Source organism: Bison bison, unplaced genomic scaffold (assembly GCF_000754665.1).
Source record: "Bison bison bison isolate TAMUID 2011002044 unplaced genomic scaffold, Bison_UMD1.0 scf7180017864313, whole genome shotgun sequence".
In the NCBI taxonomy this organism is placed as follows: Eukaryota; Metazoa; Chordata; class Mammalia; order Artiodactyla; family Bovidae; genus Bison; species Bison bison.
In genome coordinates, this window is record NW_011494885.1 from 1849021 (window position 1) to 1861439 (window position 12419).

General features: G+C 46.5%; 1 protein-coding gene across 1 annotated transcript in view; it reads left to right on the top strand.

Annotated features, from left to right (window-relative positions):
• Positions 1–12419, top strand: part of RELB (v-rel avian reticuloendotheliosis viral oncogene homolog B) — a 28823-nt gene that overhangs the window by 7709 nt on the left and 8695 nt on the right. Inside the window, 3 exon segments of the mRNA XM_010852688.1 lie at positions 9129–9354; positions 10780–10871; positions 11050–11181. Of these exon segments, the coding sequence (XP_010850990.1) occupies positions 9129–9354; positions 10780–10871; positions 11050–11181 (450 nt within the window).

Genomic DNA, 12419 nt, shown 5'->3' on the forward strand with positions numbered 1-12419 from the left:
TGCCCCCAGGAGTCACATGCGCGAATTTCTTTATTTGTGCATTTTTATGATGATGATGATTGTTTTTTAAATTTCATCTATTTATTTATTTTTGGCTGCACTGTGTCTTCCTTGCTGTGGGCTTTCCCTAGTTGCCGAGCGTGGGGGCTACTCTCTAGTTGGGGTGCGGGCTTCTCATTGCGGTGGCCTCTCTTGTTGTGGAGCAGGGGTTCTAGGCCCTCAGACTCAGTTACTCCACAGCATGTGGGATCTTTCCGGACCAGAGATTGAACTCCTGTCCCCTGCACTGGCAGGCAGATTCTTATCCACTGCGCCAAGGAAGAAGTCCCTATGGTGGTTATTGTTGTTGTTGCTACTGCTGGGGTGGATGATACCACTGTTGTGTGTGTGTGTGTGTGTGTGTGTGTTAGTCATGCTCAGTCATGTCCAACTCTGCAATGCCATGGACTGTAGCCCGCCAGGCTCCTCTGTCCATGGAATTCTCCAGGCAAGAATACTGGAGTGGGTTGCCATTTCCTTCTCCAGATACCACTGTTACTTGGCATTCAATTTAAAGAGTTTTCAAAGAAAGACCTTCTTCCTGGCAATATGACAGCATTGATCAAAATCATTGCTGTAAAGGCAGTGTAGCCTCTTGGTTCACGGTAAGAATCAGAGTGCTTGAGTTCGAATCCTGCTTGCACCATCTGCCAGCTGTGCTGCCTCGGGCAGGTTGCTCAGTCCCTCTGTGCCTTCTCTACAAAACGTGGTAACAGGGACTTCTCTGGTGGTCCAGGGGTTAGGGCTTTGTGCTTTCCTACCTGAGGGCCCAAGGCTCAATCCCTCGTTGGGGAACTAGGATTCTGCAAACTGTGTGGCATCGCAAAAAAAAAAAGTAAAGTAAAATCCCCAAACTTCTGGAAGCAGGATGGCCCATCAAAGGCAATTTGACAGCCATTGCCAAGTTGCCCTCCTCGGGGGTTGCACCCATGACTGTCTCTCCCAGTGATGTCTGAGAGGCCTGGTGCCTCATGCCTCTCCAATACGGAGCCTTCTTGTATTTCTGGATCTTTGCCCAAGTGTCTGTGGACCCTGAATTGTGTCCTCACCATCCCACTAGGGCTGAATCCAGGCCCAGCTGCTCCCTGACCTCCAGCTTCCTCCCTGGTGACCAGTTCTCAGTCCCCTCCAGATTTCCCTCCCCGTTTCACTGAGGCAGCCAGAGAGGTGCTGGTAAATTACACATCTGCTCCTCTCCCCTGCTTAGAATCCTCCTTTGTCTCCAGAGTGCCCTCAGGAGGAGGCCCAAGATCCTTTAAGACCTTTGCTTATTTCTTTTTTTAAAAAAAGATTTATTTATTTATTTAACTGTGCTGGGTCTTAGTTGCAGCATGTGGGATCTTCCATCTTAGTTGTGGTATGTCGGATCTAGTTCCTTGACCAGGGATGGAACCCAGGCCTCCTGCATTGGGAGCATGGAATCTTAGTCACTGGACCACCAGGGAAGTCCCTCTAAGACCTTTCCTGGTCCAGCTTCCGCTGCCCACTCGCACCCAGCCCCCTCACTCCCCACCATCCGGCCATCAGGCCTTCGCTACTGCTGTTCCTCCTGCCTGAAGTGCTTTCCACATGCAGCCTTAAGTTCAGTTCAGTTCAGTCCAGTCGCTCAGTCGTGTCCGACTCTTTGCGACCCCAGGGACTGCAACATGCCAGGCCTCCCTGTCCATCACTAACTCATGGAGTTTACTCAAACTCATGTCCATTGAGTTGGTGATGCCATCCAACCATCTCATCTTCTGTCATCCCCTTCTCCTCCAACCTTCAATCTTTCCAAGCATCAAGGTCTTTTCCAATGAGTCAATTCTTCACGTTAGGTGGCCAAAGTATTGGAGTTTCAGCTTCAGCATCAGTCGTTCCAATGAATATTCAGGATTGATTTCCTTTAGGGTGGACTGGTTGGATCTCCTTGCTGTCCAAGGGACTCTCAAGAGTCTTCTCCAACACCACAGTTCAAAAGCATTCTTTAGAGTCCAATTCTCACATCCATACATGACTACTAGGAAACCCATAGCTTTGACTAGACGGACCTTTGTTGGGAAAGTAACGTCTCCGCTTTTTAATATGCTGTCTAGGTTGGTCATAACTTTCCTTCCAAGGAGCAGGTGTCTTTTAATTTCATGGCTACAGTCCCCATCTGCAGTGATTTAGGAGTCCAAAAAAAGAGTCTCTCACTGTTTCCACTGTTTCCCCATCTATTTGCCATGAAGTGATGGGACCAGGTACCATGATCTTAGTTTTCTGAATGTTGAGTTTTAAGGCAACTTTTCCACTCTCATCTTTCACTTTGATCAAGAGACTCTTTAGTTCTTCACTTTCTGCCATAAGGGTGGTGTCATCTGCATATCTGAGGTTATTGATATTTCTCCCAGCAATCTTAATTCCAGCTTGTGTTTCATCTAGTCCAGCAGTTCTCATGCTGTACTCTGCATATAAATTAAGTAAGCAGGGTGACAATATACAGCCTTGACATACTCCTTTCCTGATTTGGAACCAGTCTGTTGTTCCATGTCCAGTTCTAACTGTTGCTTCTTGACCTGCATACAGATTTCTCAGGAGGCAGGTCAGGTGGTCTGGTATTCCCATCTCTTTAAGAATTTCCCACGGTTTGTTGTGACTCACACAGTCAAAGGCTTTGGCATAGTCAGTCACCCCCATTTACCTGTGCCGCCTCAGCCCACCTCAGGGATGCCTGTTCTGATCCCTGTGCTGGTGCCAGCTTCCTCCTGTGAGATGTTTCCGTCTCTTCTCCCTCAATGCCTCTCTCTTTATTTAATTGGAGGATAATTGCTTTATAATGTTATGTTGGTTTTTGCTGTACAACAGTGTGAATCAGTCATAATTATATATATATATATATATATCCCCTCCCTCTTGAGCCTCCCTCTCACCCCACCCTTGCCTCTCTCTTTATATAGACATTTATAGAGGGCAATTTGAAAGTGAGTTGGAGGTATGGTACTTCACTCAAAATGTTTCTGCCTGTATCTCTCAAAAGCCATGACTTGTTCTTTGCAAGGTAGGACCTGTATAATGACAACACTCTTATCACATACTAGAAATGTAATATTCGTGCAACAATATCTTCTAAGGTTAAGTCCATAGTCTATTGATCCCACTGACCCCAGATATCCTTTATAGTTTTTCCCTTTGGTCTACTTGTTTAATATCCAGTCTAGTCCAGTCCTGCCTTTAGTCGTCAGGTCTAAATGTTTGTGTACCCTCTCAATTCATACATTCAAACCCTGACTCCAAAAGTTGGAGTAGGAAATGGCAACCCACTCCAGTATTGTTGCCTGGGAAAATGCCATGGACAGAGGAGCCTGGCGGGCTGCAGTCCGTGGGGTCCCAAAGAGTCAGACATGACTGAGCACACGCAACTCTCAGGTGATGGTGGTAGGAGGCAAGGCCTTTGAGATCAGTGCCCTTACAGATGAGGTCCCAGAGAACGCCCTCAGCCTTCCCCCATCTGAGGACACGGTGACAGAGCCTGCGCCCAAAAGAGGCCCTCACCAGAACCCAGCCAAGGTGCTGGCACCTTGATCTTGGACTTCCAGCCTCCAGAATCCTCAAGAAACAAAGACAGGCATCTTCGGTGTGACTGGGTTTGTTTCTCAGGCTGCCTTTGCGTTTCGGGACGGGGATGTTTATGGAGGACAGAAAAGGTGTCATTTTTTGTTGTTGTTTATTTGGCTACGTGACAGCTTAGTTGTGGCCCGAGGAATCTTCGATCTTCACTGCGGTGTGCAGGCTCTTTAGTTGCCTCATGAGGGATTTTTTTAGTTATGGCACGTGGATTTTTAGTTGCAGCACGTGGGATCTAGTTCCCTGACCAGGGGTCGAACCTGGGCCCCCTGCATTGGGAAGTGCGGAATCTTAGCCACTGGACCACCAGGGAAGGTGTTTTGTAGTATGTCCCACATTCTGGATGTATTGGCTGTTTCCAGGTTAAATCAGGTTATTAATTTTGGCGGGAATACCCCAGTGGTAAGGCCGTGGTCCTCTTAGAGTCTGACATCCTGGCACGTGGGGTGGCAGTTTGTCCTAATATCTGACGCTGAATCGGATCTCATGGCTAAGGTGGTTTATTACTCAGCTCTGGCTGCCCTCAAAATCCCACAGACTGGGTGCCTTGAACCACAGGAATTTATTTTCTCATGATTCTGGAGGCTGGAAGGCCAAAACTGAGCTATTAGCAGGGTTGGTTTCCTCTGAGGCCTCTCTCCTAGGCTTGTAGATGGCCGCCTTCTCTCTTTCCTCACTTGATCTCTCCTTTTTGTCCACACTGGTGTCTCTTTGTGTATCCAAATTACCTCTTCTTGTTCAGTCACTCAGTTGTGTCTGACTGTTTGCGACCCCATGGACTGCAGCATGCCAGGCTTCCTTGTCCTTCACCATCTTCTGGAGTTTGCTCAAACTCATGTCCATTGAGTCAGTGATGTCATCCAACCATCTCATCTTCTGTCGTCCCCTTCTCCTCCTGCCTTCAATCTTTCCCAGCATCAGGGTCTTTTCCAATGAGTCAGTTCTTTGCATCAGGTGGCCAAAGTATTGGAGTTTCAGCTTCAGCATCAGTCCTTCCAATGAATATTCAGGGTTGATTACCTCTTCTTAGAGAATGGCAACCCACTCCAGTATTCTTGCCTAGAGAATTCCATGAACAGAGGAGCCCTGCAGAGGCGGGCTACAGTCCACAGGGTTGCAAAGAGTCAGAGACAACTGAGCAACTTTCACTTCAGAACAGAAGGCCAAGAGGCAGGTTGGATTAGTCCTCACCCTAAGTGAAAGTGAAAGTGTCAGTCACTCAGTTGTGTCTTTGCGACTCTGTGGACTGTAGCCCGTCGGGCTCCTCTGTCTGTGGGATTTTCCAGGCAAGAATACTGGAGTGGGCTAGCCATTCCCTCCTCCAGGGGATCTTCCCAACCCAGGGATCCAACTTAGGTCTCCTGAATTGCAGGCAGATTCTTTATCGTCTGAGAAATCAGGGTAGTCCCCCCCCTAAGGGCTGATTAATTTACTCACCTCTCTAAAGGCTTGCCTGGAAAATCCCATGGGCAGAGGAGCCTGGTAGGCTGCAGTCCATGGGGTCTCTAAGAGTCGGACACGACTTCACTTTCACTTTTCCCTTTCATGCATTGGAGAAGGAAATGGCAACCCACTCCAGTGTTCTTGCCTGGAGAATCCCAGAGACGGGGGAGCCTGGTGGGCTGCCGTCTATGGGGTTGCACAGAGTCGGACACAACTGAAGTGACTTAGCAGTAGCAAAGGCTATAAGGCTTCGAAGGTGGTGCTAGTGGTAAAGAATCCCCCTGCCAGTGCAGGAGATGCAAGAGACTTGGGTTCAATCCCTGGGTCAGGAAGATCCCCTGGAGGAGAAAGTGGCAACCCACTCCAATAGTCTTGCTGGGGGAAATCCCATGAATGGAGGAGCCTGGCGCGCTACAGTCCATGGGGTCACAAAACAGTCAGACACGACTAAGCACAGCACTTACAGGGTCTGTGTCCCTGGGGCTAGGGCTTCAACATACGAATTTTGGAAGTGTGCAGTTTAGCCCATAACTGGTAGTGACTCACTTCCTTGATGGTCCAGTGGTTAAGACTGCATGCTTCCACTGCAGGGGCACCAGTTCAATCACTGGTCAAAGAACTAAGAGCCCACAAGCTGCATAGCGAGGGAAGAAAAAGCTACCAAAGTGATGAATAATTCTCAGTCTAAATGAAATTCGGTCCTCTCTCAATTAACATAGCCATTGCAGTTTTTGACACTTCAGTGTATTTGGAAGTTATGGGAAAAAATGTGTGCGTGTGCGCTCAGTCGCTCAGTCGTGTCCAACTCTTTGCGAGCCCATGGACTGCCGCCCACCAGTCTCCTCTGTCCATGGAATTTTCCAGGCAAGAATACTGGAGCGGGTTGCATTTCCTATTCCAGGAGTTTACCCGACCCAGGGATCTCCTGCATTGTGGCACCTGGGAAAAAAATGCTATATATGTAAAACGGAAGGAGGTTCTGGCTTCTGACTTTTTCAAACAGGCTTGTCATCAATGTGAATGCTGGCAGGATATTCAGAAGTCTTATAGGATTTGTGTGGGTCTGTCCTGGTATCACAGGCTGGGTAGCATCTCTGGCCCTGTGTACTGCCTGCTGTGTCTCAATCACCAAAATTGTCACCAGTATCAAAACACCCCCCCTAGAGGGCAGTACTCGTCCACTGAGACACACCTGTTCATTGTAGTTTATAGGCACCAGCTTTACCTGTTCACTTTCCCTGGTGGCTCAGCTGGTAAAGAATCCGCCTGCAATGCAGGAGAGCTGCGTTCGATCCCTGGGTTGGGAAGATCCCCTGGAGAAGGGAAAGGCTACCCACTCCAGTATTCTGGCCTGGAGAATTCAGTCCATGGGGTCCCAAAGAGCTGGACACGACTGAGCAACTTTCAACTTTCACTTTTCACTTTACATGTTCAGATCACACTTTTTAGAGGTTCTGTGATACCAGCAGAGCCCTGCGAGTGACCCAGGAAAACCAAGTGGGTCTGGGCCCCACCTCACAGGACTGGTACCTGTCTGCTGCTCCATGTAGCTGCTGAGTAGAATTCCAGCCCCAGTTGTCATAACTTCCTTTTTAAAAAGGAGAACCTGGAAATCTGGAATAACATGATGTCTCACACCTTTTAAATGTAGGCTCCAAATTTTCCCCAACTTCTTTTTTTTTTGGCTGTGCTACACAGTGGTCGGGACCTAAGTTCCCTGACCAGGGATCAAACCTGTGCCCTCTGCAGTGAAAGCGCAGTCTTAACCACTGAATATCATGGAAGTCCCTTCCCCAACTTAAAAAAAAAATTTTTATTTTATTGAATTATAGTTGATTTACAATATCGTGTTAATTTCTGCTGTATATCAGTGATTTAGTTATGTATACATATGTATATATTTATACATATATTATTTTCTATTGAATATAGTTCCTGTGTTATCCAGTAGGACCCTGTTGTTTATCCATCCTACATATAATAGTTGGCATCTACTAATCCCAAACTCTCAGTCCTTCCCTCCCCTACCCCGCCCCAACTTTTTATTTTGAAAAAAAAAAATCTTTTAAATCTTTTTTCTAGGTTTCTTGTTTGTTTCTTTCTTTGAAGTATAACTGATATACAAAAACTATACACTTAATGTACACATTTTGATGAATTTAGAATGAAAACAATTGCAATCTCCAGAAAAAGTAAAAAAAATAGTACAACAAGCACCTGTGTGCCCTTCACCTGTATTCACCAGTAGACCTCAATTTTACCTCAATTTGCTGTATCTGACCCTCTTTCCATGCACACAAACATACGTACACATGCATAGTGCTCACACACACACAGATATGCACGTTGCTTTTTTTGCAGACCCATTTACAGATGAGTTGTAAATATCATGTTATTTCACCTGTAGATACGTCAGGGGGCATCTTCTAAAAATAAGCTCCTGCATGGCTGCGACACTGATTACTATCCCCCTAGAAAAGAGTCAGTAATATTGCATAATATCATCTAATATCCAGTCCATGCTGGAATTTCCAAATTGTTCCCCCCCATATTTTTTTTAAGATCTATTGCTTGATTGACTTTTGGCCATGCTGGGTCTTTGTTCTGCACGGGCTTTCTCTATTTGTGCTGAGTGGGGGCTTCTCTTCGTTGTGGTGCTCTGGCTTCTCCATTTGGCAGCTTCTTTTCTGGTGGAGCACTGGTTCTAGGCTTGAGGGCTTCAGCAGCTGTGATGCACCAGCTCAGTAGCTGCAGCTCACTGGCTCTAGAGCACTGCTCCGGGCTTAGTTGCTCCAGGTATGTAGGATCTTCCTGGACCAGGGATAGAACCCATGTCCCCTGCATTGGCGGGTGGATTCTTAACCACAGGGAAGTCCCTCAAAATGTGTTTTATAATGATTTCTCGCTCCTCAGTCTAGGGTCCTATGTTGCATTTGGTTGTCTCTGGAGTCTCTCGCCTCTATTTTTTGGAAATTGAGTTGTATTTGATCAAATATTAAGTGTGTAGCTCTAAGAATTTTGACATATGTATACGTTATTTAACTACCAGCAGATCAAAATACATTTTTTGTTCTTTTTGTTCAAATATGACACCTATCTTTTTTTTTTTCTTTTTTGCTGCTCTGGGTTTTAGTTGTGGTGTGTGGGATTTAGTTCCCCAACCAGGGATCAAACCCAAGCCCCTGTATTAGGAGCACAGAGTCTTAGTCACTGGACCACCAGGGAAGTCCTCACTCATCTTTTTATTGTCTTTCATGACACAGATATGTCTGAATGGATGACCTGCAGTTAGGGCTTGTTTGACATTTCCTCATGATTAGATTCTGGGGTTGCACAGAGCCTTCTTTATGGTCCAACTCTCACATCCATACATGACTACTGGAAACATAGCTTTGACTAGATCGACCTTTGTCAGCAAAGTGATGTCTTTGCTTTTTAATACACTGTCTAGGTGCGTCATAGCTTTCCTCCCAAAGAGCAAGCATCTTTTAATTTCGAGGCTACAGTCACCATCCACAGTGATTTTGGAGTCTAAGACAATAAAAATCTGTCATTGTTTCCAACTTTTTCCCCTTCTATTTGCCATGAAGTGATAGAACTGGGTGCCATGATCTTCGTTTTTGGAATGTTGAGTTTTAAACCAGTTTTTTCACTCTCCTCTTTCACCCTCATTAAGAGGCTCTTTAGTTCCTCTTCACTTTCTGACATAAGAGTGGTACCATCTGTGTGTCTGAGGTTGTTGATATTTCTCCCGGCAATCTTGATTCCAGCTCGTGATTCATCCCAACAGAGGATGCCTGTGCTCTGTTGGCCCCTTATTGGTGATGCTGACCTTGATCGCCTGGTTAAGGTGGTGTCTACCAGGTCTGCCCACTATTAATTAGCTATCTGTGGACCACACTTGGACACCTTGTGTGCATCCATTTTTTTTAAGACGAGTGGCCAAAGACAGTGCATCTGTGGGTCAGCTCTCATGTTATGAGGTCCCCAGGTTGGAAGCTTTGGGTTTAGGATCTAAAAGAGGTCTTCAACCAACACACTTCCATCGTTGAGGGGGAGAGAAGGTACCAGAGGAGGCTTGGATGGGTGCAGGTGTCTGCGATGGGACCTCAAGAGCACCGTCTTCCTGCAGCTCCGGGACTGTGGAGGGCTGCGGGAGGTGGAGGTGACCGCCTGCCTGGTGTGGAAGGACTGGCCTCACCGAGTTCATCCCCACAGCCTCGTGGGGAAAGACTGCACGGACGGCGTCTGCAGGGTGCGGCTCCGGCCTCATGTCAGCCCTCGGCACAGGTACCTGACCCCTGACCCCTTATGCTTGGTCATGGAGATTTTGAGGGGCTGAGGATCACCCCAGAAAACCTTAGGGCTGGGGCAGCTTATCCAGACTCTCCCCACTGCATTGCCTAGATGGGGAAACCAAGGTCTGGGAACAGTGGAGGGTCTCATTTAGGCCTGGAATCCTGCTGCATGCACATTCACATGCATTATATTTATCCCCACTTTGTAGAGGAGAAAACCGAGGCTCAGAGAAGTAAAGGGGCCCAGATAGCCAGTGGCAGAGCTGGGATTTGACTCCAGACCTGACTTAACTGCAGGGCCCATTCTTTCTTTCACTTTATATGTTTTCAATTTAAAAAAGTAAAAGGTTCAGAAAGGGTGTGCAGTGAAAAATGAATTTCCTTCCATCTTTGGTCCCCTAGTCACCAGTGCCCCTTCTTGGAGGCAACTAAAGAGCTGCTATGCCTATATGTATATATAGGCGTATATATATGACAATGTGTATATATATACATTGACATATATACAATGGCAACAATATATATGACAAATATATATAGATATTTGTCATTCCCTTATGAATGGTAGAGACAGTTGCACCTTGTTTTTATGTTTTAATACATCAGAGAGATAATTCCTATTTAGAACTGTCCTATCCTTTTTATTGGCTGCATAGTATTCCAATGCATGGATGTTAACAATTAATCGAATGTGTTCTTATTAATGGACACTCATTCCAATCTCTTGTTGCTCTGTTACTATTATTCATGAACGATTTCAAATATACCCTTCTCTAGGATAGATTCCTAGAAATGAAGTTGTTGGCCCCACATCTGTGCATTTATACTTTTAGCAATTTATAAACTTAATGAAAATGTAAATTCTGTGAGAGCAGAGATTTTCTCTCTTTTGTTCCCTGATGTATCCCTCTGTTCCCTGTGCCTAGCACAGTCCCTGGCACACAGTAGGTGCTCAGGAAATCTTGGTGGAATGAATGAAAACTGCCATGTTGTTTTCCAGTACGTGATCACTTGGGTGATTTACAGTCCCTCCAGCAATGAGTGAGAGTGCCTGATGCTCTACAACATCACCTACAGAGGGTATTATCCAGCGTTTTGATCTCTGCTGTTTTGGAGAGTTTTTTTTTTTAATTGATATCACATTTGAGTTTAATTGGCAGTTTTCTTCTTATAAATGAGGTTAACTGATACTTTCATGTGATAAAGATAAGGTGTGCTCCCAAGTTCTCTCAGGAATCCTCCATACCCCTAAGGGTTTGAGCCCCAGTCCCCTCCCAGTGCTGGGAACCCTGGGCCTGAGGCGGCTTCGGCCTCTGAGGGTGTGAGCCCCACAGCAGCATCTGCCAGAGCCGTCTTGTGGGTCAGGGTGACACCTGCCCTCTCAGGAGTGCCTCCCGTCACCCCTTCCCCCACTCAGCTTTAACAACCTGGGCATCCAGTGTGTGAGGAAGAAGGAGATCGAGGCTGCCATCGAGCGGAAGATTCAGCTGGGCATTGACCCCTACAACGGTGAGTCCCTGTGCCTAGCTCAGCGTCCCATCCTCCCAAACTCCTCACCCCTCTGCCACCCCGTCCCCTTGCCTTTTCCAGTATCCACCATTGCCCCAGCCCCATCTCTTCCTTGTCCCCCATCCCCTTACTAGGGTCTCCATCACCCACAGTCAGCCTTCCCATATCTCCCCCACAGCTGGGTCCCTGAAGAACCATCAGGAGGTGGACATGAATGTTGTGAGGATTTGCTTCCAGGCCTCATACAGGGATCAGCAAGGACAGATGCGCCGGATGGACCCTGTGCTCTCTGAGCCCGTCTACGACAAGAGTGAGTCAAGGGTGATGTTCTGTTAGGATTGTCTTTGGCCGCAAGTACTGGAAAGCCCCACACACAATGGGTGAACAAACAGGGAATTTTTTTTTTTCTTGCTCAGTTATTAACTATGTTCCTGTTGATTAAGCTGCTCAGCTACATCAGGGTGCTGGTTCAGTAGCTCTGTGATTCTCGTGGCCTTTCCCTCATGGTCATAAGCTGGCTGCCACAGCTCCAGACATCATGTCTGTATTCAAGATGGTATGTGGTGTCACCCTGTAGAGGTCAGCGTTTACTAAGTAGCCTATGGAAACGGGGCCTTCTGGTGTTGTAGAAAGCACAATCAGGACAACTATATGACACAGTCCTTGGGAAGAGGCAGCATAAATAATAATCTCTCTCTTTTACAGAAAATAATACATTTCTCAGAATCACCCTGATAGGCATCTGCTTATGTCTCATTGGCCAGAACTTGGCTCCATGACCACCTTTAGTTGCAAAGTAGTCTGAGAAAGCATGTATTTAGATTTTTCATCCTCTATTGAGGAGTACAGGCGTAGAAGAGAAGATTAGGAATGGCTGTTAGATTTTAGCCCACTTACAGTGACTGCCACAAGCATCAAAATGGGCAGGGAATATTAATTCAATCCAGGCTTTTATGGATGCAAAAGATAGAATCCCAATTCACATAAGGAAAAAAAAAAAATGTTTGTTCCATTAACTAAAAATATCCAGAGGTAATACAATGCTTCAGGTTTGGGTGTATCCAGGCTCTCAGAGATGTCATTAGGGATTTATTTCTTTGCATCTCTCCATGCTTCCTTCATGTTAGAGTCACTCTTAGCAGGGCCCTCCCAGGCAGGGGCAAAATAACTATACAAAGCTCTAGTCTTATGTCCTACCAGCCTGGAACTTTTCTCCTGCTCCTAAAGAGAGATTCTTTTACCCAATTTCTTTCTTTTTTTTTTTTTCCTGCATGCAGGCTTTCTCTAATTGCGGTGAGTGGGGGCTACTCTTTATTGAGGTGCGTGGGCTCTAGGCACTTGGGCTTCAGTAGGTGTGGCAGTGAGCTTAGTAGTAGCGGCTCAAAGGCTCTAGAGCTCAGGCTTAGTTGCTCCGTGGCATGTGGAATCTTCCCATACTAGGAATCGAACCTGTGTCCGCTGCATCAGCAGGCAGATTCTTATCCCCTGTACCACCAGGGAAGTCCTCTTACCCAATATTTTTGCTCAAAGTCCCAGGGCTGTCTCTCA